At 34.7% G+C, this 27,308-nt stretch overlaps 1 protein-coding gene across 7 annotated transcripts in view; it reads left to right on the plus strand.

Moving 5' to 3' along the window:
- The window catches only part of FAM172A (family with sequence similarity 172 member A), a 265,939-nt gene that overhangs the window by 62,550 nt on the left and 176,081 nt on the right, over positions 1-27,308 (plus strand). For all 7 annotated transcript variants that reach the window (XM_032095251.1, XM_032095252.1, XM_032095249.1 and 4 more), the window contains one exon: positions 4,922-5,113. In XM_032095251.1, coding sequence (XP_031951142.1) covers positions 4,922-5,113 — 192 coding nt within the window. The remainder of the gene's footprint in view (positions 1-4,921; positions 5,114-27,308) is intronic.

Below are 27,308 nucleotides of genomic sequence, written 5' to 3' on the forward strand. Positions count from 1 at the left end.
GACAGTATTATTTCATATATGTCCCAATTATATTGTGGAACTCATTGCCACAGAGTACTATCAAGGAGAGAGGTATAAATGCATACAAAAAACCCATTTGACGATATTAAGGTGGGATAGGTGCCTTGAACTATTGTACATGCCTGCCCAGTTATGTAAACTCTGGCTTGCAAGGTTCCAAAGTTACTGGCTGTCAAAACCAGGCAAGAATCATTCTATAACTCTGTTTTGTTACTGTTTCCCTATGCAATCTGCCAGTTGCCAGGCACAGGACCCTACACCTTCAACTGACCAAGATGGCTTATATATGTGTAAATATATATATATATGTAAAGCCTTTTTATATGGATATTTTAGGGATGAATACAAAAACTTTTTTTCTTTTAACCTAGTCACAGGTGATCAGAAAGTTGGTGTTTTGGCTTTCCTTTTTCTGTCAGCTGGTAATGAAGTTGGCAGTGCAGTGATTTTTGAATATTTGAAATGTGTTTTGGGACTGTGTTAGGTGAGGTGTTCTTTAGTTCAGCATGATTTTAGTAGGGAATGGAAATGATGTGCTTCGAACGTTTAGCATGATGGCGTTTCACGTTCTCTCATCTTCCTTAATTTCAACCTTGTGTGTAAAGTCCAACTTGCTGACTTCGTTTTGCTTTCTTAGGTGGCCGCTTCAGTTTTGGATACGAAAATTCATTAATTTCTTTTCAGATATGAAAATAAGATCAGTTGGCAGATCAGGAGAGCTTGCCAATTAATTTATTATGCCAGCATCTTTGACTGAACAGTTCTGAACATTTTTTTCTTACACAGGGAGGCCAAGATCCACGTTGCATTATTGTTACTGTAAAGCACTATACTTCTAATAATGTTCAACATACACTACTGGACTTGAAATTTTTGATGAAGAGTCTCATATTCAGGGAGAGGCCATTCAGTTACTACTTTCAAAGTTTCATTTTGGCTCCATTGAAGATTATGTTAGGAATAAAAAGAAGACTGCAATTTTTTTAGCCAGATGTAGTATTTATATTTCTCTAGTTTTAGTGGCATAATCAGTGATTGATCTTTGCTCTTCTTTAGCTGTTGAGGACAAATAGAGTGTGCCTCTGAATTAACTGCTTCTTTAACAGCTTCTGGGGAAGCTTGAGATGGAAGTTTAAGTAATTAGTAACATGTTGTAGTGGTTTAAACCTAGCTGGAAATTAAGCACCATGCAGCCGCTTGCTCGAACCCCCTTTTACCTTCCCCAGCACCAGTGGAATGGGGAGGAGAATCCAAGTAAAACTTGTTAGCTGAGATAAAAAGAGTTGTATCTCATAACCTAAAATGAAGTAAATTAGAGTGATAATGATAAATTATAATAATAAGACAAAAAACAAGTGATGTGCGATGCAATTGCTCACCACTCACTGACAGATGCTAGACCCCCGATTCCTGAACCCAGATCAGCCATGCTTCTGGGTAACTCCCCCCAGTTTATATCCTGGTCATGATGTTCTGGGGTGTGGAATATTCCTTTGGTCACTTCAGGTCGCCTGTCCCAGCCATGCTCCCTCCGAGTTTATTTTGCCTACCTTCTCACTGATGGAGCATGAGCCAAGGAAACGAAAGTCCTTGACTTTGGTTAAACACAACTTAGCAAAACCCCAAGATATCAGTGTGTTATCAACACCATTCTTGTTCTGAAGCCAAAACACAGCACTCAGCTGAGAAGAAATTAACTCTGTCCTGGCTGAAACCAGAACACATGTTTAATTGACAATGGCACTTAAATGCCTCACTTTGCAGAATCTTCTAAGTTATCAATGCTTTCCTCTTTCACTTCAATAGGTTAAAGTTCATCCAGGAACTATTTTTCTTTGAGCAACAATGGTCTGTAGTGTTCCTTTTGCCAGTTTTGTTACCTAAGTAAAGTTAATATTTGTTCGTAAAATTTCCACCAATTTTTGGTTTGTTAAGTTAGTTGTGGTAATAGTCAAATGTTGATTAGCTGCCTGTGATATTGATCAGCAGTTCTCAGTTTTACATTTTTGATTAAAAAATTCTAAATTAGGATTTTCAGTATTGTGAAGACTGTAACCTAAGTGAGTTAGTGAGGTTTATGTTGAAACATATAAAAGAAGACTTTTCATCTTGGGACGCAAATGAATAATTTTCTCTCTCCCCCAGCTACTTACAATTCTCACAATGTTTTTTGAGTCTTTTCAGTTTCAATTCCACTTATTTGCCACGTTCTTTCCTCCAATTATACCTGTTTTCACTTTGTAGGCTTGAGGCTCATAATTGTTGTCGTGTTTCTTAACTGAAATAAGTAAAATACTTAGTAAGAAAAATAATAAGAAAAATACTAGTGGATTTTTTTCCCCTTTTTAACATTTAATTTTAAACCTAAAAACCTCCAATACACCAAATAAAAAATTCCTGGAACCTAGTCAGATGTCATACATCTTGGGTTAGTAATGGCTAATTGTTGATGTGGTAGCAAGGATGTCAATAAGAATAGATTTCAAGTGTAGTTTGATTTTAACTACATTTAATATATTGATAGCAGCTGTGCAAAATACTAACTAGTGTGCTGCTGAAATACTTTATAGACTGATACTACTGTATTAGGTGATAACTCATTAGAGACAGATCTCATATGGAAAAAAGAAATTCACTGTTTGAAAACCTTAAGAATGTCATAATAGCTAGAGAGATCTCACCATAGCTGTCTACATTCATAAACTTTACAGAATTACTGTGCATTGGGAAAAAAATCCAAGAAAAAGAAAACTAACCAGTAGTTTTAAACAGTAAATTATCATTGTAATTTAGATCTGTTTGACATGCCTAGCTACAGATTACTGGAAGATTGTTCTCACCTGTGAACAGCAATGTTGAATCAAATTGTTAAATTAAACATGTTAAAAAATTTAAAATGTTAAAAATGTTAAAAAAAAAAAAATCTTCCTGTATTTATTCAGTTTAGGTTTACGTGATCAGAAATCAGTGTCCTTGAGTCCAGAAGAAAAAGTGGCTAATAAATGCATGTTATTTTATGTGGCCTCAGTGTGTCCAGCATTAAATGGTATTCTACGTTGATCTGTCAGTAAAGTAAGGTTGTGTATAGGAGTGACCTTTGTGTGCATTCTTTAGTGAAATCTGGATCTAATAAATTACTACTGTTTGAAGGTGAGTTAGCTTGCAAAAAGTCTCCAAATGTGTTTAATTTTGGGAAAAGAATCAAAATAATTTTTTTTATGATCTTGGTAGATATTTTTAGTTGCTTAAAATTAACTTCTTTGCAGAAGTGTGAGCTAGTTATATCTTCTAGTGCATATGATTACTAAGTGCTAGTATTTCCTATATAGTACACAAAGTTTTAGTTTATAAGTGCTAAAAGCTACAGCTCAGTTACACATTAATCTGAAATGAAAATTCATAACTTTTTTTTCTTAATTATAGTGTTGTAAATATTCAGTTTATGGGTAGAAGTCAGTTATACCTTGCCAAGTACTATCTGGGATTCAGTGTTGGCTGACTTTTTACCTAATCTGTTTTACCTTTTAAGGTGTCAATACTGCTACTTCAGAAGCAGCAGCATGATCTGAGTGTAGCCACAGTCTTTTCAGTAGAACATACTCTTTACAATATTTTCTATTTTTGCACAAAGTGTGAGAGAAAATGAGTACATTTGCTGGTGCATGAGATGTTACTTTATTTTAGAGCAGGGGAATATGGTCTTCAGTACTATGGCAAATACTGAAGAAAGACATGACTATTCTTTCACGTACAAATTTGTTTTGTTCAAGTAGCCTCATTGACTTAATTCAAAAAAATATTTGATAGGAACACTTAAAAAGTCTGAAGATGCATGCAGATTTAATTTTTCCTATGGTAAGGGTAGCTAAGAATACATACCCATATATGAGAAAAAACTAATATAATCCAAACAGCCAATTCCTTTTTTCTCAACATGGGTATTATAACCTGATCTGTTTTTCTTCACTGTTGCAGAGCATGTTCCTAGTAGCTGGACAGTTAGGCCATGGGCGTGGAGGGGTGTGGAGTATAGTAGGAGGGGGAGATTTGCCTGTTTTGTTCTTTCTTTTCTATGTATTCATATAGTAGAAAGAGAAGAACGAGTAGACATGTATATTTGTTTTGCCCTCATGGTATTTACACCAGGACAGTTCTTTTGTCTTGAGGTAGGCTTGCTAAACCAAGTGTAAAACCTTTAGTGTGTATTGAACAAAAAGTGCTGCTTTACTCTCTTAAAGACAAAATGTGGTATTAGGTTGCAATTTACTGAATATCAAAGCTAACTGTTGGTCTCCTCCTACACCAAAGTATCTGAGCATTGACCCTAGTGCAGGAGGACTTTTAATGAAGCTATTATTTAGACCCAAATTGGATTTCTATATTTTATTAGACCTATCCTATTAAATTTGTAACAGACAAATTTACAGTACTGTTTCCTACATGGCTTATTGAGTATTTATGTTGAGGTGGTTGATTTGGAACTTTCCAGGATTTTTTTCTTGCATTATGTAAGAATTTTATTGTTGCTTCAGGCATATCAGAGGTGAGAAATTATTTGCTCCCCCCCACTCGCCATCTCTGATTGCTCATTTATGGACTTTTTTCTTTCCTGTAAATTTCTATAAACAACTGATGTTTCAAAGCTTAAGACCTCTCTTACTCCTTTTCTTAATTTTAAATGCACCTTGGATTGCTGTTCTAAAATTTGGTATGTTTATATGTTTCAAAGTTGTGTTGCATATTTTGCTTTGTTTTTATTTAGTACTGGGCACAAATGCATTGAAATAGTTGTTAAATGGTGAATGCTTTTTTATAAATTTGGTAGATAACTTTAAAGCTACAGGTTTTCTTTCAAAGAATTTTATGGATGCATTAAAATGTATGTTGTCTGTAACTGCAGGTTGATGCAACTGAGACTGAACCAAAGAGCTTTATCTTTATGAGTGAAGATGCATTAATAAATCCTGACAAGCTGTTGGTCCTAATTCATGGTAATGGTGTTGTCAGAGCTGGTCAGTGGGCTAGGAGACTCATAATTAATGAAGATCTGGACAGTGGGACGCAGATACCGTATATAAAGAGAGCTATTGAGGTAAGTGAAAGTGCATGGATGCAAGGTTGTGTACGCTATGGATGTGCACCTGTGTGCCAGTGTATGAAGAGCTGTGAACCTGTGATGTTTTAATTTTTTAATCTGTGTTCTGTATTTTACTGCGTGATCATTTTATTTGTGATGGGAATACTTGTTTGGTTTTATTGGAACTTTTTTCTAGTGGAACCAGGTTCCTGTCTTGCAGTAAAAAAAAATTTAGTTGCTTGTTGTGTTGGGACTGCCCTGTAGTTTAATACAGCAGATAGTATGACAAGAGCCATTAGCAGGTGATGAAATGCAGTAGAAAACACTACAGAAATTTGGTACAATTTGGATTGTTTCATTTTATATATCATTAAATTTGTACATATTATTGCTCAATGATGGTGTAATCTAATGGTAACATGAGCTTTCATGATAACAGCAATCTTTTTTACTAGGCTTGTACTGAATTTATTAGAGGCACAGTCGTTTTCAGATTTGTACTAAATACTGATTCATTCTGATTATTTGACAGTAGAAGACATTCACATTTTGTTGACACTGTTTTGTTACATCTGTTTGAGAGACAGTGGACAGTTGGTGTTTTGTTTTTGTCATTGGAACTTTGCAGGTGTAATTCATCCTGTGCATCCTGCTACCTAAATGAAACTTCACATAGTAAACATTAGAAGAGCCTATTCAAGACACTTTATTTCTATTGTATTTGCCAAGTTAATGTTCTACGCTAAATATCAGTGTTGCTACTGTTACTGTTTCATATTTCGCTAGACAATTTTTACAGCTGTCTTTAAAGTATTCAGGATAAAAAATGGCGCTTTTTTATTTCAATAAAGCAAAGAAAGAAAACATATAAAAACATTAGGCTGTTAAGTTATTTTTGGTTTGTTTTACCCACTATCAAAGCACCAGACTACACTACGTGAGAAAAGGAAAACTAGCCCTGTGAAAGTGAGGCTTATCTTTTTCTAATATTAAGTTTTTTATTCATTTTAAGTCAAGATTCAGAGACAGAACAAAAAGTACTTCAGGGTTACTGAGTGCAATACAGGTGTATGGTAGGTCCAGTATGGGACCTTTAGTGCAGGTTCCAAAACCTTTCCCAAGACACCCAAATAGCTGTAGCTACTTCAGTTTTTGTAGCAGTGCTTACTTGCTCGCATTTTTGTTCTTTCCTAGAAATGCTGCTGTCTTGGGTAACATGAGAGACCAAGTATTTCAAACTGGGGTACTAACCCTAATTTAACAGATAATTTTTAAGGGTGTATTTCTAGCAGAGGAGAGTTATATTTCTTTTTGCTGTTTCATTATTTTTATTTATTTTGTGCAATGATTTGTGCCCATATGACAGAGATCAGGCCTCTCTTTTCTCAAATGGTTGTAATACTTAAAACCATATTATTTTTCTCTGCATTTTGAGTGCTTCTTAAAAAACACAAAAAAGTCCCAACTGTTGGATGAGAAAATATTTTTACAAAAATGTAATCATTAGATAACATTGGTATATCAAACTTTGTGGGTTTTGAGCTTTTTCCTAATATGGTTTTTAAATTTGTAGTTCTCTTTAGTTCAGTAATTCCAGCTACTGTAAAACCCACTGTCCCTTTTTGTGCGTCTTAAAATTCTGATATATGTACTACCTGTTTAGGACACATACTATTTTACAGTGATTTTGTTATGCAAAATGAAGAAAGATTGTATTCAATTGTGTTAAATTCAGTTATGTCATTAAATGTGCTGCTATTTTTTTGTATCCTGTAATCACTGTAGTGGGAATAAGTTGTGTATCTGGTTAGGTAAGGCAATATTTTATGGAAGTTGGACACCACTGAAAGTATTTAGAATCATTAGGTTATGACTAAAAAGAGAATACATATAGGTACATGCTGATATCATGTCAGCTTCAGGTACAGATTATAAAAATTACATTTCTGAATGCAGGAAATTATGGTAGACTGAGTGTAAGGATTCCATATAACAAAAATAATAGTAAAAATTATATCCTTTTCTGGGTTTTCTGGTGTTCAGTCCTCTAGCTGATTTAGGCACTTCTGTCTCTTACGAAATGAAAATAACTAGCTTAGATGATAAATAGCTTGAATGAAAATTGTGCTAACTCCTTGTACAACATTATTTGAAGTAAGGAATTGTTTTCTTAGATCTTTCTGTGTTTCTTCTAAGGAGAGGTCTTGTTCTTGAATGAAACCAGCAGACCTTATCAAAGCATCAGTGCTGATGACAAGAGAACATAGATTTTTTTCCTAATAGACTTACATGAATTTGAAGTGGATAATGATACGTAGGATTTGAAAATTCCAGTGATCTGTTGTGACTTTGCAGCACATGCAGACACTGCAGCCAGCTTAAAACATTTGCTGAAGATTAGGTTTTAATATAAAAAATAAAAATTAAAAATTGCAAAAGCAGTGCTTTAATGTCTTCTGTACAGGAACTAATTCAGAAATATCTGCTTTTCTTAGAAAAAACTCAGACAAGCAAAAAACCACCCACTAAGTAGACCAAAACCCACAACTTTTTCTCTGCTGCTTTTCTCTATGCTTCTCTTCTCCGTTCATTTCTTGGAAAAACTGAAAACAGTTGCGTCCCTGCAACAGCTGGGGTTATCAGTGAGCAGCGGATTGAGCAGGATGAACTGATACTTCTAAACAGGAAGTTAAGGGAAGAGTAGAAACTATTACTCTCTGATACAACACTTTTGAGGAAAACAGAATTAAGAAACCCTACTTTTCAAGCATGTATGGAACAAAAGAGCAATGTACAGGCTTAAAATTCTGTATTTTAAAATTCTAGTCTTATGGGGCTGCTGCACATTTTAAAGAGAAGATTCAAAGAGAAATATCCTGGTGAGAATTCAAGTAGCTAGAAATGCGTTTTTCTTTTCATCTGTGCAATTCCTGTTGGTAATGGTTGTCCTTCCATGTTTTATATCAAGCCCTGTTGTGCAGATTAGATCTTTTGTGTAAGAGGTGTTCTGAGTAGGTGGTAAGGGTTTATGTGAAGAGGTAACATTATTGTGTTAACTTGAAAAGTCAAACTTGGTAGTGTAAAAGAGATGTTAAAATATGAACAAAGAGAACAAATAAGCAACTAGATAGAGAACAGATTGTAGGAAAAGAAGGAGGGAGAAAATTGTACACAATGTGAAAAACACATGTAAATACATAAAAATGTGGTAGGACAAAACCTATTTTAGAAAAACAAGTATGGAAAAGAGAAATCTGCTAATAAAGCAGTAAGAATGTAACAAAAGCTAAATTAAATACTTATTAATAAAGATGTTTAAAACAAAAGAAGCTGGCAATGTGCTGTAAATACAGTACAAAAATATTGCATAGATTTGTTGTCTCATTAAAATAGAAATTTTCTGTTGAAACTTTCTCTAGTGGGAAACACTGATTTTTGACAGAAGCAGTTATCTGATGCATGAGAGACTGAAGTTCAAGTCCCTCCCCTGGGAATGAAGGGCTGTTCCATTTATAATGAGAATTCTGCTCTGAAGATACTCCACTTTTTATAAAAAAGTAAATGTAAATGATATAAATACATGTAGATTAGAAGAGTGATTTTAATCTGTCTCTTCTGTGTTTTGCCTAAATGGCTTGTCTAGGTTGGTCCAGTCAGGCTCTTCTCAGATCAGTTGTTATTTAGCCATGTAGTAGTGCCAGGAAAAGGTGATGAGAGACAGAGGTAAATTCTTCGATTTAGTGATGAGGACATATACTTGGGATGTCAAGAATTAAATATTTATGTTCCTGGTTTCGTCGTGGTTGTTGAGGGCTCCAGTGTTCACTGTGTTAGAGAAGGAGAGGCTGCAGTTGTACTTAGGGAGGAAATATGTTCATTGGGGAAACAGAATGTTTCCTTGGTTGGACATTGTGAAGAATTTTGGAGTAATGCTATTTTTGATTCTTCTAGGAATAAAGAGGATATTAGCTTACTGCACAAGTACAGGAAGGCCATTGGATGTTTTCTTTGTCTTTGGAAATTCAGTGCATTTGTTGCCTAAGGTAGCTGTGGTCCCAGGGATGCTAGTAAAATTCAACCACAGCAACTGTTGCTTATTAATTAAAAAAAATAATAATTAAAAACAACCGAACAATTGTTGCCTGATTTCAAATTCAGATCTTAAGATATCTTAGATACTTGTATTATTATTTAATGGAGAATTTATATTTGACATATACCCAGAAAATAGGTTCTTTGAAGAACCTGGACAAGTTTTTCAGAAGAAATAGAGCAGGACCTAAAAATCTGACTTTCCATGAACAAACAATAAACCGAAGGTTTGCGTGAGATGGGTATTAGCTGTGGAAATGTTTCTTTAATAATGGATAAAACAGGGTTTTCAGCTTCAGTTGTCTGTTGTATTCATCTTAGTCTTCATTTTTTTCACAATCTCTGTTCTCTTCGGTCATAATATTGGATTTATTCACTTATATTAATGTCATTCATTTGAACAAGACTGTCAGGTTGGCAATATTTACTAAGAATTGGTGAGGGTTATTACTTTTGTCAGCATGCAGTAAGATGTCATTAGTTTTGTAAGGCAGTTGAATGGAACAACAAAATCATTCAGTGTAACAGCAGTAAATTTTCCCATATAACTTTTATGTGATTTAGTAGTCTTAGTGGTTAGTAACTAGTATGATAACACATACTATTTTGTATTTTGTATCCTGTATTTTCTCTTTCCACTTCGTAAAAATCAGTCAGTTTCAATAATGGATATTTACATATTGTTGCCCAGAAATTATGTTTAAATTACACTAACAAAAATTCTTGCTAAAAAACATTAAAATCTCACTTTTAAGTATAGAATATTTTGTTAGACAAACATCCTTTTTGTTTTGGTCTTACGGTTTATACAAGCTTAGCATAGTATCAGTAATATGGGCAAGTAACACTTTCTGGAAAAAAAAGCAGCTGACATTTCACTGCAATTACAGTTCTGCCACAGAATACTAATATTCATGTGCCTTTTATGTCTTTTAAGTATATTGTTGCAGAAGGATGTTAAAATACGTCATTTATTTATTACTGGTCAGTTACAGTGCCAGAGCAATCTTAATCTTATTTGGGTTTTCTAATGTATTATTGAACTGTTGACTTTCACTAAAATGGGCAATAATTTGCTGTATTGTTTTATTTCAAATGCTACTTTTCTGACTGGTATATGTACTCGGCTTATTCATTCTGTTAGACCATAGAACTAGCATTGCCTGTTAAGTCCTTTTTAGCAAAGAAGACTTGTGTTTAGAACTCCTGCTTTTATGGGAATTATACTAAGAAAACTTAGGGGTGTTTGGATGATCTTTTGAGATCTTTCCAAAAACATAAACACAAATGACAATGTATAACTAAATAATGAGTCACGTATAATTGGCTTAAAATCCACCATACCCTGGAAAGAAAATTCTTTCAAAAACATGTCATTAGGGATTAATAATCTCTCAAATGCTAGTCACCAAGCAGATAGAAGGAAAATTTGCATAGTGAAAGCAATATTAATTGATCACAAAATACATAGTAATACATGATCAGCTGTATAGGAGTTAAAATATTAAGTCAGAAATTCAAGAAAAGGTTAAAAGCTTAGACTAATACTGAGCTGACAGGGTATATAAACCCACATCAGCCCCCATGCGAACAGAGGAAAACAATGAGATGACAGCTCTACTGTTTGGAGAGGGGTTGCTAACGACAGCTTATTCCTTTATGATTTCAACTCTTGACAGAAGACAGGTCTGCTTGTTGCATCATGGCAGATGTATCATTACCTTCTGGCCCTGTCATGACTGAACTGGAAAAAAAAAATCCACTTGCAATTCTAAAACTCTCTTTGGAATTTAGTGCGTCCTTTCCAAGATGCATGTTACCATTGTTGTATTAATTGTGTGTATTACATTCTTTACATTTTTCTGTGCTACATAATTTGATAATATAGAGCTATTTAGAGTTTGCTTTGTCTTCCTTTATTCTGCTTGTTGTTGTGTTTTAGAGTCCAGTAGCACCTTGTGTTATTTTACTAGTACTTTGTCACTGACCTAAGAAAATCACTGTTCAAGATAAAGATATTTGGATAAATGTGGCTTGAAATATTTTTTCCTCCATTCATACTTTTTCAGCCATTTTTAAATTGGCTAAGTGTTAGGTTAAGGACACTTGAACATTTAAAAATGAACATTTAAATAGTCACCATCATTTTAAGAAAAAAGTTTAATATGAGTTTAAATGGCCTTTTTCATCATATGCATATTAGGATTCTTCCTTTCCAGGAAGAATCCATACCAGGACCCTTCCCCCCCGTTCAACTTGTTGGGTACCCAGCAGTGACTCTGGAGACTTAAAAAAGAGTGAGAAGGGGTGTGGATTTTTGAAAGTATGTCAAAAGCCTTGGGGTTTGGGTATGATCAGAATTTCAATAGAGGTTGAGATGAGTTTAAATGCATAGAAGGGGAACATAAAAATCTTGTTTAATTTCTGTCATGTTGTTCTTTTTTTAGTCACTCTGATGTCTTTTTCAAATCTGCTTTTCTCTCAAGCTTTGTGGTACTATATTCAAGATCTGGGCTTTTTCCTCTTTGTATTTCGTTTTAACTGCTGATCCCTTTTCTGTGGTGCTTCTGCCTTTAATATCAGCTGAAGCGGTCTGAATTGCTGAATCAAAGCCGTTTTGGGAGAGAGACAGTGTTTAAGATTGTGCAGGGTGAGATTCTCTGGGTAGAAGGTAACACTTCCTGCAGTTATAATCAATGCACTTGACACTTTCAAAGGCAGGAGAAGCCATGACTTGCTCAGGGGTTAAACTTTTTAAATAACTTCCCTTGGGAAAAATGCCATCAATAAAATGGAATAATTAGTTGAAGATTCTTGAGTAGCCTAGGTTTGAAAAGAAAAGATTAGAGATAGGTCAGGTTTGCACTTCTACTGTATTTTCCCTCCCTTTTGTTTTTAAAACTATGAGCTTTTGTTTAAATGTGTGCAGTATTACAAAATCAGTCTGCTTCAAAAGTAATGTCATCTATCAGACAGTGCATTAATTTTGTAGTCTTATTGTCTGTGTATTCTAATAACTGTAAGAATGGAGATTAAATTCTATATAAAAATACAACTTCAGATTTGCTAGCTTTCTCATTTCCTACCCACACATTGATTCTGCAAATAGTCATTTTAGCTAACAGAACACATTTGCAACCTCGAACCTTAATAAATAAGCCTTAATTGTAATATACATTCACTAATTATAAAATTTAGGTCTAAATAGCATTATATGGACATTCTGTATATATGATCATTTCTTTCTACAAAGATGAAGAGGTTTACACTGAAATTAAATTCATCTCGCTTTGCAATAATTGTTTGATAATGTCAGGTTTTATGAGAAATTTATTGAGGCTTTAATGACTTTTTTTCGTACAATCATTTTTATTGAAGCAGCTATTTTGAAAGGCAAAGCCTGAGTAAAAATGGTGCTTTCATACATAGTGTAGTATATGCCTACTGTACAAAATATCAATAAATAATGCATGAATGTCTTTAGAATAAAAGGTTCTTACCATTCATTAATTATTTACTTATCTGAACTTTTTATTTTTCCTAAGGGAAATAAAATCACAGTACCGTGCAACAGTAACTAAACAAGATTTTAGCAAATACATAACCAATGTTTTACAGAAGTACAACATTGTATTTTCTAATAAGCCACATTGGAATGGGATCTGTACCACCAGAATAGTTTTTCTGGTAGAGATTATTCTTCACACAGATTTGTTACAAAACTTTAGCAAGAACGTATAGACTAGTCTCAAGTCCAGAACTGTACTAGTATTTCTTTGTGGTTTTGGGCATCTGCCTGTGTCAAGTTGGCTGTGGAACTGTGGCTTTTTAATTGCTCTGCAATTGCAGTGGGGCTTTTTCTGTTGCTGTACAGATTTTCAGTTTATTGTTTATTTTAAATTCATGATACATGTGTCATTTGAAAGATTGATGGGTAAATACATACTAGTATGGTTGTACTTGGAAATGCAGTAATTATTTGTGGCTTGTTTTTTGGTCTGTACCAGCCACTTTGTAAGGATCTTGTTTAAAAGAAAATAAAGTTGTAATCCAGTGTTGTTTTTATTTAGAGAATCTGGGTCTGTGGAAGTGTCATAGCTTCATGGTTATTTATCTCTGAGTGAAGTACATACAAGTAAGATCTAGCTTTAGCTGATTTGCTAAAGCAGATGTGTCTCTCATTTCAGTGTGGGATCATCCAGTAAAGTTGTGGTAGGGGCACTAGTAGTTCACAGGGTGGTATGATTTAGGATGAAAAGTTTGCTAGGCTTTACTTTCATGTGTAATAAACTATGCTTACAAGTGTGCTTATCTCATCATGGAAGAGAGATTTTCAAGTGTATTTCATATGGTTTTCTGGCAACATTTTCTGTTCTGGTGATCTTGTCAATGATAGTGCGAATAGTGATTTTTGAGAGTGTCACCATGCTAAACCAAATCATAGAATCATTAAGATTGAAGAAGACTTCCAAGATTATTGAGTCCAACTGTTTACCCAGTACTGCCAAGTCTACCATGTTCCCACATGTCACATCTACCATGTCACATCTACACATCTTTTAAATGGCTTCAGGAATGGCGACACCACCACTGTCCTCTGCAGCCTGTGCCAGGGCTTGACAACCCTTTTTGTGAAGAAATTTTTTGCCATATCCAATCTAAACTGTCCCTGGCATAACTTGAGGCCATTTCCTCTCATCTGATCCCTCTTTACCTAGGAGAAGTACTCACCTGGCTACAGCCTCCTTTCAGGGAGTTGTAGAGAGTGACAAGGTCTCCCATGAGCTTCCTTTTCTCCACACTAAACACTCCAAACTCCCTCAGCTGTTCATCAGATTTGTGCTCCAGATACTTCTTCAGCTCTGTTGCCCTTGTCTGGACATGCTCCAGCACACCAACATTTTTGAAGCATAATTTTAGGAGGAATTATCTTTACTGATTAAGATTTCTGTCCTATAATATGGGATGACCTATTAATTGTTCGGTAGTTGGTGTATTAATCTTGAGACATTAGCTTCATTTTACTTTTTGAAAACATCAGTGGCCAGTACTTTTGTTCTCATTCAGGAAAACATTAGCTCAGGAATGAAAAATACTATTGCAATTTTTTTATGTCTTTTAAAGAAGCTAACTCACTATCATTTAAAAATGTTTAATACTTATTTAAAAATACTAAAATTGTATTTTGAGTTATTTATTATATGTATACATGGCTAAACTATCACCTAGATAACCTTAATGTACTATAATGTCTAAGTTGTATTCTTTATAATAGATATCATAGAAACTGTATTAGATGTGTGTCAGTATGAGTATGGTATATGTGTGTGTTTAATATTACATTAAATTGCCAATACTCTGTTGAGCTTTCAAATGAATCAGTACTTAAAAGACGTAACAATTCAATGGTGAGATAAACACTTTCTTATTGATATCATGAAATGCATATTTGAATTAAATTATCCTTTATTTACTATGCATTGAGCTGGAAATACTAACTTTAATGCACAGGAATTCAAATAAAAAATTGATATGCTTTCTGCTTAACTAGTTTAGTACTGTTCTAATAATGCACATTGCTGCTTCAGGTAATAAGAAAATAGATTTGACAAAGACTTTGTTATGCAAATTAGCATTGGATTGTAACCATTTGAAAATACAAAGATCTTTGGAATGATACATGTCCCTTTTGATCAAAAACTTTTAAAAGTTTAATAATTCTGTTAAAACAAACTAAAACTGTGAGTAATTGTCTTTTTTTCCCCTGAAATGAACAAATTATAACATCAAAAAACCTGAGAGTGAGGTATGTAGTAGGTCATTTACTGCCGCAGGCATTTTCTCTCCCTTCAGGATGTGCTTGTTTAGTTTCTCTCAATTTGTGCCTGTGGCACTCTGTGGTGAAATTCAGACATGTTCTTCCCCTTCAAGGAATCTCTAGGGTGGTAGATAACTTATACAAAATTAATAAATGGTGTTGCTTTTTTTTATTTTTACCCATCCCAGGCAATTCTTTCCCTCTTGAGAAGAGTTGAATTGCACAAGACATGTTTATTAAAAAAATGTGTGCTTTTGCATAAACAGTGAAATTAGACATAATAGGGTGAAATATGTCATTAAGAAATAGAATTACTCAATTTTCAGTGATTCCTTTAGAGAAAAAAATGGAACGGTGAAAATTCCTTATATGTTGATTAATCTTTTTGAACCTAGAATTTTTAAACATATCAAGATATAGGAAATTTTTACAGTTGGGGTTTTTTTGGTTTTTTTTTTTAATTCTGGACTTGTGAATTTAGTTTCCTTTCATTTCAGCAACATTTAAAGTGTAAACCTGTTTTGAGGCTATTCGGCTGGATGATTATTTTTGGGGAAGACCAGCTGTACCATCTTGCTTATTCACAACCATTTGTTCTAGCATATTGCAGTACTAAACCTCTTAGGAAAAGGAGAGATTGGCACAGATAGTTTAACCTGTTATTTTGTGTGCTACATTTCAGCCTCCATCTCTGTGTCACGCCAAAGGCAGTGCGACTTCAGATTGCTTTGGAGGGTATAACAGATAATGAAGCTTGGGTGTAAATATGTGCTGTTATTTTAGGGAAAACAAATTAATTTTTTTTCCTTTTTTTCCTTTTTTTTTCCTTTTTGGTAGCTGTTAATTTTAATTGTCCTGTTAGCTGATAAATACAGAATTGCACTTAATAGTGTAATGGTCTTACACTGTTGCTTGTTTCTGAATACTTAAAAGAATCCTACAACAGTGTGGCTGTATTAAATATTATCATTTATTGTAAAGTTTTCTTCCTAGGTGTTACCCACTGCCATTTTAAGCTTTCCTTAAGAGTAGATATACTTAGCTAGTAAGTAAATGTTCTTTTTGATAAAAATAATTTGAAAAATGTAAGTAGAAAATATTCATGGTGCTTCAGTGCACAGGTGATTGAGTTTCTGTTGACCCTTGGTAGCTGAGTCTGTGTTTTGAATCCCAACTCTTTCTCCAGTGTTGAGAGTAATGTGATTGAGTCCTCTGGAATGAGTTCCTGAATGCTGATAACATGAGGCTTTTCCATGAAGTGCAGAAGCTACTCATGTGAAATATGCACCTTCCACATCACGCATGGTTGAGATCAGATACAGGATTTTCAAGACTTGACAGCCCTGGTTCATGAACAGTGATATTTATACTGAGTTTAGGACTGTCTGAGTGTTAATATTCAACTGATACCAGCTGATGATAAAAATAAGTGATTCTGAGATTCCATTTGAAGCTACAGTGTTGTTATTGTCAAATACTGAAAACAGCTATTACTACAATTGGTTAAAATAGCATTTATTAATTAATACGTCACATTGAATAAAACATTTGCTGTCTTTGATTATGTAAGTGTTCAAAGAATGTAATCAATTTGTTCTTTTTTGTTAATGTTGGCATTTTTTGTTTTATTTGTTGTATATATATTCACCATGTTATACCAGTGTTTCTTTTTGCTTCATTTTGAAACATTTCTTAAAAAAACACAATCCAGATATTTTTGATTCAGGTAAACTCCCCCCATCCCATACTGTATGTCCACCTTCTCTACATACATTGTCCTATGAGATTTTCAGTACATTTAATTTGTTTTTCTAAAAGTAGTTTCATCCAGGTATGAAACATTTTGGGACAGGAGAGTAGTGGAAATTTTAAATGAAAAGTATGTACAGCTGACTGAGCTGATCAAATGCCTTCCATCTTAGATAAGTAAGAAATACTTCAGTGTTTTTCTGGTGGAAATGAAAGTCTTTCTTCTAGCCTTATTTGTAGAAAAATTTTTTTGGGGGGGTGTTATTTAGGATTTAGAAGGACTCCAATATAAAATCATCTATAAACACCAAAGACAATCGAAATAAATATTTGCTATTTTGACTTCTTGCCAATTCCATGTCGTTAGTATTTTGAAAATGCTATTCATGTCTCTCTCAAGTCCATATGTTTCTCTTTGAGAGATTATTTTAAAATGTAACAAACAGTACTTTTTACCTTATTTCTACTTCCTCATGCTAGTGGTTTTATGGTGTAATCATTTTACATTTGCAGCTAGGCAAGTACTTCTTCTGTAGCAATTTTTTTTCTCTAGTTTACATTTTTTCGATTTAAAATAATTGTTTCTCAAGTGCCTCTACATGTGTATATGTATGCAGATATATACATATGTGTGTAAAGAAAGATACAGTGCATCTTAATTGTCTAGTTAGTTGTAACTTTTTGGTTTTAAAAATGATAATATGAGATGTGGAGCATTCAGGCAAAATCATAGTTAATTTCTTGCGTCTTTTGGATTTGGAAGCTGCATGTGACGCTTGTGGTTTTGGAGATGCTGATTATATTTTACAGCACTGGAAAAGTACTGTTTCATTTAGTGTTTTCTTTGAGCCCAGTAATTTATGATATATTAAAAAGGAGGTGTATTGACTATTTCTCAAAGATAATAATGCTTCAAATGTCATACAGATTAATTTGCCTTGTGATTTAATTTGATGTAGCTGTTGTATGTTGCTTTTTATCCTCTGGACATCCTTATTGAGTAACTTTTAAGTAGAGGACTTACAGAACTCACAGAAATAGATAATAATTCTGTAAAATGTAAAGTTTCTTAGAAATGGCAGTTGACAGTCTTATAAAAGCTTTATGGAAGCTGAACAAATATTTTTTGCTGTACCATGTGCACAGTTAAATGAAATCTATTTCTCCTATATAACAGAGTACTGGATCAGTGTCAAAATTATGATGTATTTACTGTGGTGACATTCAAGATCTATATTCGTTGAGATACTACTCATAAATCTGGGGTTTTTAAAGCAGTATGACCACAGGAAAAGAAATGAAAATTTAAAGAGAAGGCAGCAATTACCAATTTTACAAGTGTCTTGGCAGTCACAAGACAGTTGTGCTAATAGTGACGTTGAAATGTACTCCCTTTAGTTTTTTGTTATGAAGCTGATATTGAGGCACAGCTGTATATGCTGGTTTTAGCAGTAGACCTATTTTTAATTTTTAATTTTAATCCTATTTTAATCAAACCTTTTGCTTGTAAAAGGTGTGCAGACTACCAACCCCGGGGAGTGGATCCCTGCAAACTGGTGCACACAGGCAGGGGTGGTGAGAGCTCTTTCTGAAGAAATGAAACTAGTAATGCATACTGCTCTTTCTGGTAGTATTAAAATGGTCAGCAGCAGATTAAATGGGAAGTTTTTCTTGCCATTTTTATTTTTTTTGAATGGGCAAGACAAGGCTTCAAGCCTTCTAGGAAGGAATAAAAAGGAGACTCCACTAGGTTGGCTGTAAAAAATTTTGAGGTGTAGAAAAGATGTTTATATGGTGGTTTGGTTTGGTTTTTTTAAAGTTTTGGAATGGAATTTTTGCTTTTTTGGTTTTTTCTTCTCTATCATGTCTTGCAGTAATTGTGATCCAAGCTTTAGGAATGGTGTGCCTCTAGGGACCTTAGGTGCATGGAAACTGAGCAGGGTTCTGTGACAGACTTCACTTCAGTCCTCATGTACATTTTGTACAAGCTGTGAGGTTGTTTAAAAATAGCTCCATCTTATGTATGTTAAATGTATTTCGTTTTGAAAATTAGATTTAAAAGTAATGCCAAATATAATCAGTGTAATGAATGTTCAGGTAGCAAAAGAAAGCAGTAAGAATTATAGAGAACAATATGTAATCACACCTCACATCTGTTTTGGTATGTTCTGACGCACAATGTTTTGTAAGCCTTTACATATTTTTAATGTAAATATGGTGCGTTTTCAGCTTCCTGACTAGTTTTGTATACAGTAAAAAAGTTATGAGTGTACTTTGAATGATACAGCCTACTTTTCTGTGGAGCAGGGACAGTTGTTACCTTTGTAGAGTAATTAGTACAGTGTTTACCCATAATCTGAGCTGCTAATTAAATAGTATTAATGTTATTTATTCTAACTAGAATATTTTGTCTTAAGGATCCTTCAGTTTGCTGTGCTATTGCTGTGCTGTTGTTGTGAAATGGATTATGAGATAACTTTTCAAACACTTCTCGTCGTAGGCCTTTTCTCAGCCAGTTTTTGAACTGCATATAAATCTTTATTGCTTGCAGTAGAAGGTGTTATTTGTCTGGGAAGTATCTCAGTTCTGCTTCTCTTTAAAAACTGTGTATGTTTGGTGTGTGAATGTCTATAAAGTCAGCATTTTAGATTGAGAATTAAGTCGGATCATCACTGCTCTTGCCAGAAAGTGACAGGCCAGTTTATGGAGTAGTCCTCTTACTTTTGTTTCTGGACATTCTAATAGTAGCTTAGTAAGGCCCCCAAGTTTCTGTCTTCCGTTCCATCTAGCCAATTTCCTGACCTTTGTTTTGTGTTCTAATATTTACCTCCAAATGTACTAGCTTGCCCAGTACTCTTCTTTCCTCTCCTTGTGAGTTTGTATTGAATAGCTTTATTCTGCTTTGTATTCCTTGGTGCACAGGGGCACATTGATCACACAGCAGTATGATCTCCAGATTTCTCATTTACATTTCCAGACCTGAACTTAAAAAGTGGAAACCTTCATCTGCATAGCAAGCACTTACTTCATTAAGTCTTTGTACATTTCAGCTCCTAAAATTTAAGAAGTGTCTGCTGAGAATCCAGACATTTTCAAAAGTTTGTAAGTTGGCCAAATTTGAGTAGTATCTTATGGGAATGGAAGGCCATTCCAGCCAGAATTTAAGCCCCTGATAAAAAAACACAGGTGTACCAAAGTGTTTGATAGCAAAGTTTGCTAGATTTTTGTAAACAGGCAAACTAAACGGTTCTGTTGTGACTTTCTCATGAATACAGGTGAATGATGTACTGTGAAATTTTCAACAGAGTTCAGCCTGAGGTAAAACCAGCTGTAAAGTCTAGCTTAAGCTTGGTAAAGTTCTGAGTAAGTAGGAAGAAAGTAACTGGCATTTTGTGAGCCTTGAGGGTAGAGAGATGAATTGATTTCCAGCCATCATTCATGGCAGTATGACGGTTCTTTAATCACCAAATTGACCAACATCAAGAAATTCTACTTTTGATCATAAAAGTCTGAGTGAGGTTCTCACTGTTTGTTTTTTGGTCAGAAGCTTATGTCAATTTATGAGTAACACAGTTGATCTACTTTTATTTGCTGTTTGTCCAGGTTCTGGATTTAATAAATCTTTTCTAGAAATTTGTTGTGTATTTATTTTCTTACTTTTTTTCCCCAGGTATGCATATGTCTTGATATTCTGTAGACTGAGAATTTCTGAAACACCCACAGGTCTGAGGGCAGTAACTAAGCATTAAAATGTGACATTAGAAGATGGTCACTGAAGTAGCTGGATTATTGAGTATGAATTGAGAGTCACTTGTTCTTTAGCTGTGCAGTACCTCATGTGCTGTGGCTTACCATTTGGGACATAACATTATGCAGTGCTTTCACAAATTGGTTGCAGTCCAGTTCCTGTATAATCTTAGCTGGGATCATGTAAGACGAAGTGTTTAGGTTCAGTTTGGACTTGCAGCTCCTAGCTGCTTCCCAGATTTTATCCTGAAATAGTTCAGTGCTGACCTGTTTAACCACAATTCCCAAAAGAGGATGTCTCTTGTTTGAGGGACAGTTAAAGCTATTACATTAAGTGATTATGATGTGCTAATGGCAGGACAGTACATGCCTCTGGACCTCTCAAGTATAATGGGATTTACAAACTACCAGCTATCATATACAGTGTGCTGTATGGATACTTGCAGAGAGGGATGGTGAGGACATTGTAATAAAGATCAGTAGGAAAGCAGACAGCTTTGTGTAATACCTCATAGCTATTGTGGGATACAAAGAGACATAAAGAATCAGGTTGTCAATAAAGTTGCTTCTCCAGAGGTAAAAATCAGGTTGCTCAAATATAGGACAAGCTTAAAATGTTCAAAACCAAAGAGTGTATTTTTCACTCATTAGAAAGTGTATGAATGGGCATGGCAGCTATCCTTTGTATGGGAGGAAAATACAGGAGTCCAGTTTGTTTGTGACAGCAATATAAAACTAGAAGAAAGGGGAGATGATACTGGAAAGTGACAGAACAGCAGAGCCTGGGGAAAAGTCACTGGAGGAGGCCAAGAAATTCTTAGGTTTCAAGGAGAATTTAATACAACCTGTCCAGATGCAGAGTTAAAAACAGTGCTCTTATCAGTGCACACAAAAAGAATGTTAAGAAGTGTGATCCTTGACTGACCAGTCAGCATTGAGAGCTGTGCTATCTTCTTAGGTGACTTCGAGTGTTGCTGCCCAATTGCTGGCATTGTTGGAAGTAAGGAACAGGAAGAAAGGCAGAGCTCTGGAGGGAGAGAAAGGGAGTGAAGAGGGGCTGTGTCTGGTTGGCTGAGTGGCATGAACAGGCCCTTCAGACACCCACAGACACAGCAAGGGTTTGTGTTTAGAAGCCTTTGCTGTACCTGGTACTATTTTTTATGGATGACATCCAAGCTGTAGATGTTGAAACACCTTTTTGAACTATCAGAGGTTATAGTCTGTAAAGACAGAGTTTACTATTGTTACAGATGTTGTAACAAGGTTATATATTGTGCAGTAACAGGTGCATGAAAATTAATCCTCTTATACCAGCTATTCAGAAAATCTGTGACAAGCTTAAAAATGACACTCCTTTCTCCTGGCACCCTGACACCTGACTAGTGTCTTAATGTTGACATTATTTTCAATATACCAGTTTATTTAAAGAAAAACTGTGGGTGTTGGTGGAAAACATCTTTTTTATTATTATTCTATTGATTTTTTTTATTATTTTGTTGGGGGTTTTTTGCATTTTCATCTCAGGAATCCATAGCTCACTTCTCAGTAGTGTTACACAGTTTGCTCTATCTCATGGAAAAGAACACTGAGTACTAATGATATCTGAAAAACCAGTTTTCTTTTTTATTTCTTCTACCTCTATTAAAGAAGAAGCTGAAATTTCTAGAGTGCATTATGAAAATAGTATGGATAAACAAAATTTTCTGGTGAACTTCTGAGGAAGGTCTTATGTCCTGGGATATTAATCTTACAGAGAGACAAGATTGATTAGGAGTAATATTATACTTTTTTTAGTTCCTTTAGGTAAAACTGTGAAGTGGCTTTCCATCCCTGAAGAACATTATCTTTTTGTCAAGGTAACCCTAAACATTGAAGGGACACTGAAATGGGTTGGCATTGAAAGTGGAGCAATCCATTTGCAGGTGGCTGTCTGCCACTTCTGTGAAATAGAGTAGCTCTGAAATGGTTTGAAGATTTGTAATGACCAGTTTTGTGGAAGAGTGTACAGCAGAGGAAACAGCAATAGTATTCAAAAGTTAGCAAAGACGAGGACTGAAGTTCTGTTTTTCCCAATACACTTTTATATGTGCAGTTTCTGGATATGGGTTTGCTTTAGTTTGTAGCTATTCGTTTTTCATGCTTTGATTTCATCCTTTATAAGTGATCTCTTAAATTTTTTTTTCTATTGCCCAGTGCTTAGCTAAAGAAGATTTACTTTTTTTTCAGAAACATAATATCTTATTATTGAGAAATCTGCTTCTACAGGGAAATGAATAGACTATGGTGGTGTTATATATTTGAGCAAACTGAAGATCAACTGTAAAAAATGAACAGTGCAGAATAAGAGTCTAGTCCTTCTTTATTTCATATCCATCTACAGACTATTCACTTTATGAAATAGTAAGGTATGCATTTATAGTGCTTATTTTTCCATTGCAACTTAACCTGCATCATTTTAAGTTATTCCCTGAAAATTTCTAGTACTTCTTTATGAACGATAGATACTAATAATATCTAATAAAACAGTTCTGAGTAACATTTATAGCATTAAGAGATAATATTTTTTTTCCCTTAGGCTTAAAGAATGTGTCGTTTACAACAGTTTTACATTCACATTATTGAAAAATAGCTTTTATTGTAAGTAATTTGGGAATAGTTTTTCAGAAAGGAGTTACCAAAAAATTAGTAAGATAGTGTGATTAGGGCAAGACAAAACTCAGAACAAATAAATGAATACATTTCATGGCTATTGTATTGACTCATTTTTGAAAGGTAAGAACCTAACCTTTCATAGTTGTCAATAGTGAGAAACTGAAGCATGCTGACCTAATTTCTTCTGTATGCAAGATTCATTGCAATATAACTGAATCTTGCCCTCTTTTTAACAATGTCTTTATGTCACGAGTGATTACAGACCAGGGGTGCACAGATGGAACTTGTAAATATTCTTGTAAATATGTGATGACCAGTTATGTGCAATATAAGCATTATTTTTATTTCCACTTCTTCGGGGTTTTATTTTAACTCTTTGACTTGTGTCCTCCTGTATCACCCATCACAAATGAGCAAACACCTTCTAATAACTTCATTTGTTATAAAACTTAGCATTAATGTATATATGGTGGATGCTAATACCAAACATTAAAAGTTCTGAGGAAATTTTTTTGACCTTTTAAGTCCGTAGCCCTGACACGTGGGGTATGCAAACTTCCGCTTTCCTTACATTTCTTGAAACACTGGAAGAATACTTCTTCCTGAAAAAAACATCTGGTCATGCAACCATGCAGAAACCTTCACCTTTCAAACCCTTTGCTTTTCTAACATATCACTTGTGCCATGCGCACAGACCTTTAAAGCTTTGTTTGCCACTGCATGGGGAGAAATCTTACAGAGAGGAACGAATTTGCAGCAATTGAATGACTCTGGGTTTTTTTTCTCATACGTTTGTTTACTCAGAATTTGCTATTTGTGTTAGTTTGTCTCTATGAACTATTTAGAGAAAAAAGAGATTTTTCTTTCACCTCTTTGAGTTGTAAGGTGTTTGTTCTGAATTTTAGATTAAAAGGTTAAGAAATGTAAATTCAGTTTCTATGAGAAATGTTTCCACAAAATGTTTGCAGTCCAGCATGTAGCATCTCCTGTGTTTGGTTTACAAATGTTTTTATTTAATTCAGCTTCCAAGTTGACTAAAAACCTGTTCATGTACTATGAGTTTCAGTGCCCTTTTCTTAATGCAAAGGAGGGATTGAAGGGTAAAAATAACTGGTGAGGGACTGTGTTGAACAAAAACCTCTTAAGTATGATTATCGGGATAAGCCATTGTTGACAAGTGTATGTTGTATGGAGATACAGATCTGGATACTCAGTTCTCTTAGGTGAATATGCAATTTTGGTTTTTTGTTCTTGCTTATGCATGAGGACCTGGTTATGAATGTTCCCAAGTGGCATTGACCTGCATGGTCCTACCTTCCTTTAAGTGAAGGGCTGAAATTGTTGCTGGAATTCCAGTTCCTGACAAATCATGTTGCCAGATAGTGTTTAATCTCTCTCATCTCTTCAAAGTATCTCATTATTTTTAGATCCTGAATGTGTGTCTCTGTAGGTTATTAAACTTTTGATGTCAATTTTTACTCAATTTATTAATGTAGAGTTATTCTTAAACTGGATGCCTGTATTAACCATGGGGTTTGTGCTAAGGTATACTGTGTGTGATGTTTTGTCCTCTTGTTTATACGAGTATTTTAGTAAAAGTTATTAATCCTTTCCTGAAGTTAAAATGTAGAGGCAAAATAAGTTAAGCAATTTGTTTAACACTGGAAAAATAAAAAAGTCAAAAATAGATTTCAAATAATTTTGCTCTGTTTAGGTTACTTAAACCAAGTTCCCCCTCTAAATGCGGGGATTTTATGTTTGCAGAATGTCACTGATTTTAACTTGCCTGTTGTACAGAGGTGAAGACTTGTCAACCTATCTGATAGACAAGGCTGCTTTAGCTGTGGTTTTATCAGAAACTTAGTCCCTGGTTATTAGAGTTGATCTCCTACATTAGCCTCTGTCTCATTGTGCTATGGATTTATGGGTTAATAGATATTCTAATTGAATTATATTCATTATTTTATATAACTGAATTATAAATTTCTTCATTTATAATGTTCTACCACTGTTCCTATGATTTGCAATTGCCTTTTGGAATTTTTTTAAACCCAGGCTATTCACATTGAAAGGCCTTGCCCACAAGGTCAAATGCAGACTTTCAGTTTTGTTTAGAAATAAGCTTTACTAAACTTTAGTGTTGAACTGAAAAATGACGTCTTTGTGTGGGATTAACCTTCCCTTGCAGAGCTGTCGCTGTCCCTGTAGCCTGGGACTGTTCATTGCTGTGGCGCTCTCCTGATTTTTCCCTTGAGGAGGGTAGGTTGAGTTGTTCTTCTGTTGATCATTTTGTGTCTGGAGGCCTTTCCCACTCCCCTCAATTTTGTTTTACTGCTGAATGGGACTATGGTAATGCTTGGGCTTTGTCCCTCTCTCATTGTCTTTCTGACTAACGGATAGAAATGTCAGGCATAGAGAACAGCCCCAAACTGTGACCTCTGTAACATTCCCCTTCAGCTGATTGACGTTCAGGCAGCTGCTGAGAGAAATCCCCACCATTCAGAGGTTGGTGTACTTGCTGAACGAGTTCCCCAGTGTCAATCCTGTTAGCCCAATTGCCACATTCTGGGAATGGTGGCCTTTAAATGCTAGATTAAAGATTCTGCACCTGTCAATGACATGGTGCTTCCCCCTTCCCTCCACAACTGTGTCACCTTGAATACTTCCAGGGCTTTGCGGTCCAATTACAAAGGCAGCTTTTGTCCCATTAGGATTCCCAAAATGCTTTGTACCACTACTCTTTTTGCTTAGTATTTTTTTAGGGTGGGGTGTTTATTTGTTTGTTCTTATAAACCCAGCTAAGCCCAAGTGTGGTAAGTTTTACTTTTTTTACAAATATTAGCTTCTGACACTTCACTTAGAAAATGAAACAGCAGCATCAAATTAGTATTAAAATAAATACAGATTATTGCTCTCAGTGCAAATGTGCTGGGAAAAAATTAAGCAGAAAAAGTACTAGCAGTAAAAAGGATGAAGAAGAGTGTATGCATTGCTCAAATCCTTACTGTATCAAAATAATTTTCTTGAAGTTTGAAGAATTACAAACATTATCAGGAGAGGGTTAAAATAATGTTATCATTATTAATATTATTATTTATTAATCTAGGTCTTATATTAGCACTTTAAAACTTCATTTTGAACACTCATCTTTATTTGCTTCTTCACTGTCATAATGTAGAATTTATGGAAGTAGCTAATGGACCCTGCCTTTTCTGCATCTTTCCCCTTGGAGTCCGTAGTTAGAACAGATCATCAGTGCTTAGAAAAAGCCTGAGACGCAACTTTGAAAATTCTTCTCAAAAGTGGTAGTGTGTTAGGAACATCGCCCTTAATTTGCTTTTATGCATGAGTGATGGAGATTTCAGTGTTGCTGACTTGACTGTGGGCATGGCAGTGATATTTCCTCATAGATGTAGGTGATTGCATATCTGGCCTGAGGATTTTCTGGTTTTGCATACTGATCATAATGTTTCCAGTTATTGTAAAACGGCATTGCATCTTGTCAATTCTTTGTACAAAATTAATCAAAATGTTGTGCTTTTCCATTTTCACTGTGAAGTGTTAAGTGTTCTTTCTTCTAAAATCTCATAATTGTTTTTGAGGTGGAAATTTATATGTAACTATTTGCCAAATATTAGCGCACCTCTGCAGTGCAACTACTTGTATGCATATCTGTATTTAAGCTTAATAAATGAATTTTAGAACACTCATTCTGTCAACAAGTGAAAGAATTAACTTCTAGCTCAGCTCAGCAGTGTTTCTAGAGAAAGGCTGTCAGTAGAGGTTTTTTTAGCAGAATAGGTGACTTTTAGATTCTTTACCCAGCACTGCAATTGTCTTTGGCATCAAATGTCGAAATGACTACCTTTGTTTTTCACTTGCATTTAATATATTTAATTAAAAAGTTGTTTATTATAGCATTTAGTGCAAGATAAATTTTATTTTAGTGTATAATGTAGGATTTTCATGGCCAAAGAATGGCAGGCTGGCCTTCATAGTATAGGTATTAATCCCTCTGAAATCTCCAGAAATGTCTTGTTATTAAATTGAAAAAAAGGACATATATCCATTCTTCTACATGATTTCTGGTTTTGTGTGTAGTGTTCCTGTGTTTATGAGGAACAGTCTTTGACATCGGTTTTCTGAGTGTCA

Source organism: Corvus moneduloides, chromosome Z, assembly GCF_009650955.1.
Source record: "Corvus moneduloides isolate bCorMon1 chromosome Z, bCorMon1.pri, whole genome shotgun sequence".
NCBI classification, from domain to species: Eukaryota; Metazoa; Chordata; class Aves; order Passeriformes; family Corvidae; genus Corvus; species Corvus moneduloides.